The sequence below is a fragment of the Crassostrea angulata genome, chromosome 4 (assembly GCF_025612915.1).
Source record: "Crassostrea angulata isolate pt1a10 chromosome 4, ASM2561291v2, whole genome shotgun sequence".
NCBI classification, from domain to species: domain Eukaryota; kingdom Metazoa; phylum Mollusca; class Bivalvia; order Ostreida; family Ostreidae; genus Magallana; species Magallana angulata.
In genome coordinates, this window is record NC_069114.1 from 18105551 (window position 1) to 18112379 (window position 6829).

General features: G+C 32.4%; 1 protein-coding gene across 1 annotated transcript; it reads left to right on the forward strand.

Moving 5' to 3' along the window:
• Positions 1 to 4141: 4141 nt before the first annotated feature.
• On the forward strand, positions 4142 to 6829 carry LOC128182481 (uncharacterized). The gene is made up of 3 exons (XM_052851116.1): positions 4142 to 4741; positions 4876 to 5091; positions 5267 to 6829. Exons 1-3 carry the CDS (start codon positions 4655 to 4657, stop codon positions 5534 to 5536), a joined length of 573 nt encoding a protein of 190 aa, XP_052707076.1. The 5' UTR covers positions 4142 to 4654; the 3' UTR covers positions 5537 to 6829.

The window sequence follows — 6829 nt, forward strand, 5'->3', positions numbered from 1 at the left end:
CAATTATCAAACACACAGGCATGCTAGAACATGCAAGAAAGCAGGAAAGAATATTTGTCGTTTTAATTTTCCTTTGCCTCCAATGCCAGAAACCATCATTTTAGAACCATTGGAGGAGGACAAATTTGAACAGAATGCAGATGTACAGCAAAATTACAGGAAAATATGTGAACTGCTCAATGATTCTAAATTGTGCAATGCAATGAGTTTTGATGAATTTTTGACAATGATAAATTTGACAAAGGAAGATTACATTTTGGCAATACAGTCTTCTTTAAAGTCTCCGAAGGTATTTTTGCGTCGCAGCATTGCAGAAATAAGAATAAACCCATACAATCAGATATTGTTGAGGTCATGGGAAGCTAACATAGATGTGCAGTTCATTCTTGATGCATATGCTTGTGCAGCATATATTGTGTCGTATATTTCGAAGTCCCAGAGAGGAATGTCTAATTTAATTCATGATGCTTGTGAAGAGGCAAGGAAGGGAAATTTATCTTTAAAGCAGCAAATAAGACAAATTGGAAACAAATTCCTCACACATGTAGAAATATGTGCTCAAGAGGCAGCATATTTGCTTTTGCAAATGCCATTACGATCAAGTAGTAGAAATGTTGTGTTTATAAATACATGTGATCGAGAAAATCGCACATTTTTATTGAAGTCTCTTGAAGTTCTTCAAGATATGCCAGAAAATTCAACAAATATTGAGTCAGACAACTGGATAAAACGTTATAAAAGAAGGCCAGGTGTTCTGCAGAACTATTGCTTAGCTGATTTTGTGTCAAAATTTGATGTTGTGCCACCTCCTAAAGACAAAAAACAGAACAATATTGAAGAGTTGTTACCAGAGGATGAATATGAGGAAATGAATGAAGACAATAGTGATGTGTCAATTAGTGATGAAGACAATTCAAATAGTCAAAAAGAATACCATATGAAAGATGGTTCTATTTTGAAACTAAGGAAAACTCAAAAAGTCATCAGATATGTTCGATACAACAAGGAACAAGATTCAGAAAACTATTTCCGAGAACAACTTGTTTTATCCATGGAGAAATGAAGAAAATGATCTAATTGGAAATCATACCTCTTTTGAATCGCATTTTAATCAGCAACAGGAAAAAATAAAGAAAAACAAATTGCCTTATGAAGCAGACAGGGGTATAGTTGACGTTGTTGAAAACAATATGAATGATTTATTGAGTAATGTTGATCATATTGTTGCTGCAGAAGTACAACATAATGAAGAAATTGACTTTCAAGAAGATGAAAACTTGTGCTTAGATCATGGTTGTTTTAACCCAAAATTTGCACAGATGGAGTATGACTTTGGTTATGATTTAGGCATAGCCAGAAAACAAGTGGAGACTGATGATATATCAGTAAACATGCTGAGTGATAAGGAATATAAACTCCTTGCAAGAAGTTTAAATCAAAATCAGAAAATATTTTTTTACCACATACTTCATAAGATTAAAACAAATGATCTACCAATTCATTGCTTCTTAACAGGTGGTGCTGGTGTGGGAAAAAGTTTGTTAACAACCTGCCTATTTCAGGCAATTGTTCGTTATTATGCCAAACGTGTAGCAGAGAAATGTGATGAGGTTAAGGGGGTGTTATGTGCACCAACAGGTAAAGCTGCATACAACATAGGAGGGCAAACTATACATTCTCTTTTCTGCATTCCAGCAAACCAAAATTTGAAGTACAAACCTCTTGATGTACAGCAACTTGACAATATGAGAGTAAAGTTTCGCAGCTTGAAAATTGTCTTTATTGATGAAGTTTCGATGGTAGGAAATAAAATGTTCAATTACATTAATTTAAGGCTGCAAGAGATTTTTGCAAAAGGTGTTCCATTTGGAGGTATTAGCATCATAGCTATTGGTGATTTATTCCAGCTTAAACCTGTATTTGATGGCTGGATATTTGAAAATCTCACTGAAGGTTATGGACCATTAGCAACAAATTTATGGACTGATTTGTTTCGAGTCTTTGAATTAACAGAAATTATGAGGCAAAAAGAAGATAAAAACTTTGCTGAATTACTAAATAGACTCAGAGAAGGAAAGCACAATGACAATGATATAAACGTGCTGAGAACGAGAATCTGCACAGAAGAAATCCAAAATTTAAATTCAATTCCACACTTGTTTACAACCAATGTCAAGGTGAATTTTCATAATAGTCAAGAATATGAAAAAGCAGATTCAAATGACAAATGTATTGTGACGGCACTTGATGCTGTTACTGGAGATGTGTCCTCTGAAATAAAAAATGCAATACTCCTTCAAGTATCTGATGATCCATCTAAAACCATGGGACTATGTAAAAAATTGCAATTGGTGACTGATTTACCTGCTGAGGTTTGCATCAATATCAATGTCCAAGATGGGTTAACAAATGGAAGTCCATGCATAGTGAAGAAATTAGATTACAGAGTAATAGGTTCAAACAGGTGCGGTATTGTATGGGTATTATTTGATGACCCAGTAATAGGATTTTCTGCACGACAAAAATACTGTAATCTGTATTCTGAAGATATCTCTAAAGATTGGACACCCATTCTTGAAGTGACTAAAAAGTTCACAGTCGGGAGACACAAATCCTGTCATGTCACAAGAAGACAGTTTCCACTCCGACTAGCATGTGCAAAAATAATACATAAAGCACAGGGTTCTACATTAAATAATGTTGTGCTAGATTTAGGAAAAAGGAAATTAGATCACATTCATTATGTCGGTCTAAGTAGAGTTCGAAAACTGCAAGATTTGCACATTTTGTCTCTAAATGAAGAAAAAATAGGAGTTTCAGGAAATGTTGTTTGTGAAATGGAACGTATGAGAAATCATGCAGCATTGTGGACCTGCCTGCCTATTCTTGAAAACATAACCTCAGATTTGAAAATTATATATCACAACAGCAGGTCGTTGCATTTGCACATAAGTGACTTGTTGTCGGAAAAAAACATTCTGTCAGGCGATATTGTAGCTGTTACAGAAAGCAGATTAAAAGCAAGTGACAACAGTGAAAATTATTTGTTACCAGGTTTTCATATTTATCGTTTTGATGAAGAAGAATCCTCTCATACAATGCGGCCATTTTATGGTTCAGTTATTTACTCCAAATATCCACTGATCAATGTGTCAAAAGCAGTTTTAAATGGCATTCAAACAGTAAAGGCAACACTTATGAAAAACAGTGACCTTATTCAAATTATTTTCATATATTGTCCCCCAAAGTTTGCCACCATCACCAATATTTGTTGTTTTCTGGTTTCAGTCTTGAACTTATTAGATACTAGTCAACCTTTTCTTATTATGGGTGATACAAACATAGATTATTTTACCCAAAGAGATCTCTCTTCAAATTTGAAACATTTAAATATCAGACAAATAATGCATAGTTCTACAACTGACTATGGAAGTTGTTTAGATCATGTATATACCAACTTAAATAGTTCTGCTGAAATTTCATGTGCTACTCTGGAATCATATTATTCAGACCATAAACCTATTGCTGTGTATTTGCCATTTTAAAAACTTATTATATTACGCGTTACTGCATTTCAGCTAAAAAAACACATAATGATTAAAACAATCTCACCTCTTACAAATATGCATAATGAGTTCAAAATATAAAACAATAATAATCAATTGTCTGCAATATTAAAATACTCAACATTGTAAATCTATTACCATCGTACAAGACCATTATATTAAGTATCTATAGACATTCTTCAAGACTCTTAATTTATTTCTGTATTTCAGATGCTGCACAAAACTTTGGCAGAGTTGCAAAAAATGAAGTCAGGAGATTCCCTTCCATATCCCAATGCTTTGGTTAAAGCAACAGCCATCAAACCTGGCCACCTTTACCAATGCAAATGGAGAAAAGGGTTCTATTTTGAACTTTAGTGTTGCTGATGGAACTGAGGCCATGCTTGTCACTCTTAGTGATGAAGCAAAAATGCCAACTATCAAAGACGGAAGGACCCTACAAATAAGAAATTTCATTGTGTAAGGAAGTTGACTTGTACTGTCCAAACAATCAAAAATTATGGCAGGACCAGCTGTATACAAGTGCCAGAATCTTTAAAGGGACTTGGACACGATTTAACTTAAAATTTTCAAATTTTATTTTTCCATTTTCAATGTTTATACTGATAAATATAGAAGTTTATAATGCTATGTAAAAATTTGAGAGTCAAATATCAAGTTATAAGCAAGTTACAGAGTTCATAATCCTTTGTTTTGTAAACAAGGCTCGAATATTGTCATTTTTACATATGTGTTGTATTGGTGTAAGTTTCAATCAAATTTATCTTTCTTTTGTTTATAATGGTATTTATGAAGATACTGAATTAGTTTAAATTGGTTTTTTGCATGTCATTTTGTCTAAGAAATGGTAATTCTCTACAATACATTTTTTGTAAACAACTATAAGCATGATAAGACTCGAGCTTTGTTTACATTACAACCAATTCTTACCTCTGTATCTCACTCGTAACTTGACTTTAACATTCAATAATTTGGTCAATCATTTAAAATGCACCAGTAAACCATTTTATACATAAAAAATAAAAATAAAATTTTTGATCTCAAATCGTGTCCAAGTCCCTTTAAAGGAAAAAGCAGTTACCATAATCATGCCACCATCACCTACAAAAACCTTGAAGGATGCAATGTCATCGCCTGTTAGAGAAATCCTGACTGTTCAAGGGCAAATTATTCGTGTACGTAACTCAACTTGATATTAAAGTTAAAAATCATCTAAAATTATAATTCATAATCAAATGAAATTAAAAACAATTGTACTTGTATTGAATTATACCCCTATAGTTTACTTTTCAATTGATTTTCTTTGCAGGATGAAGCAATCAAAACAGTGAAAGTTGCCCAGAAGGACACTAAGATTAGAGCATTGACCTTAGAAGAGAATGGACAGACAATGGAACTAACTCTTTGGAGAGAGCTGAGTGAACAAGACTTGAAGATAGGGCAATACATTGAAGTTACTCATTGTCTTGTATCTGAATGGCTCAGAAAGAAGAGTCTTAACTCCACAAGAAACACCACCATCAAGGTAACAATAGCTTGGTACATTCAACTGCATTTACATGTATTCAAAATCCAAGCATAGTACTAGTTTATTGTAAATTTACACAAGATTTGAAAAAAAATAATGTACTTTAATCATGCCAAAAAATATCAGCTATGCATATTATGTATAATAACGAATGAATACTTCATTGTTTCAGGCTGTACAACGTAAAGATATGGTTGTAACTGGAAATGTCGAACCTCTGTCAATGACGGACACCCACTGTGAAATGTGTGTCAAGGAAGATGACATATATAAAGACTTTATTGTGGATCTGGACAAAGTTCGTGCCCAAGTTCAAAGATATGTGGAAGAAGCCGGAACATTAAACTTACAACAGCTAGAAAATATGATTGTTGACAAACTTCTCTTCCCTGTGAAGCTTGTCATCAACGGCACAACAGTCATTTCCTTTGAATTGTTATAAACACTTGCCAACATTCCTACATTTGAACCATATCAAAATAAATACTTTTTGTAAGAACTGTTAAATTACTATAAAAAAAAGTCAGTATGATTATTGATTAGCTATCATGACATCTCTTCAAATTGACATTTGCAAACAGGCTTATTGAATTTGTAATATTTCACTTACCTTATTTTTACCTTTTCTGAAACACCATAACTGTATATAGATCTAGTTTAATTTCTGGTTGTAAATATTAAATGAGCAAATGCAAACAGCAACTGTTTACAGAAATACCGGCACATGCTTTTCTAACTTTGCATGCACACAGTGGTTATACAAGTTAATTAATTTTGTTAACTTTGATAGTTAGTCTACTTTTATTGTTTTTGTTTCAAAAAACCATATGACCCTTTCATCCAATCTTTATTTGGGATATACAGATTGATTTCTGTTAATTATGTTGGTTTTTACTTTACTTTTCCCATTTTAGTAATATTCTTACTTGATGCATATTGTTAGTTTTACCGTAGTTGTATTTTTGTTGTTTTCATCTTCATAACCATATAACTCAATTGTTCAGTCTATAAGAGACATTCACATATGGTTATTTCTTTGACATAGATATATAGTGTGTTTATATATAGAACATGTTTGTTTATACTTTACTTTTTTTGTTTCTGATACTACCCTTACTTGATGCATATTCTAGTAGTTTAGTTATAGTTTACATACACAGCACAAAATCTAAGCAATAATTATCTTGCTGAAAGTGAAATGTATTGCAACTTGATCACGAAATACACTACAGACTATAATCTCTGCATGCCATTTTACAATTCATCCATTTCTTTCTTTGAAATGTGTACATGTTCTAAATATGAAAAGAACATACTGCCAAATAATTTGTGCCAAATTTTCATTGCCATTGTCAATATACCAGTTGACATTCAGTTCATCTTAGAAAAACTAATTCTCCCAATCCACTCTAATAACATAACCAAAATAAAAAAACCTTTGTGTAAATCATTATATTGTTAACTATTCTTTATATATATCTCATAATACATAAACTTCCATTATTTTGTTTATCTCTATTTTCCAAACTGATATACTCTCAAATATACAAGATTCTGTATTGTTATTTAAAAGTTCTTCCTCTTTTATCAAACCTAGCTATGTGTTCAATAAACATTTGCCTCTTGATTTCATTTTGTTGTTTTACCATACCTAAAGAAATCAGACAACAGTAGCATCTTGATAAACCAACCCAACTTTTCACGCCACCGTCTTTCAGTACTTTCAGTACTTTGA

What these genes read in the sequence shown, in the direction of transcription:
- LOC128182481 (XM_052851116.1), top strand. Translation starts at nt 4,655, where the DNA reads ATGCCACCATCACCTACAAAAACCTTGAAGGATGCAATGTCATCGCCT. An exon ending in TTCAAGGGCAAATTATTCGT is followed by an intron (nt 4,742 to 4,875) that starts GTACGTAACTCA and finishes TTTTCTTTGCAG; the next exon opens with GATGAAGCAATCAAAACAGT. An exon ending in CAAGAAACACCACCATCAAG is followed by an intron (nt 5,092 to 5,266) that starts GTAACAATAGCT and finishes TCATTGTTTCAG; the next exon opens with GCTGTACAACGTAAAGATAT.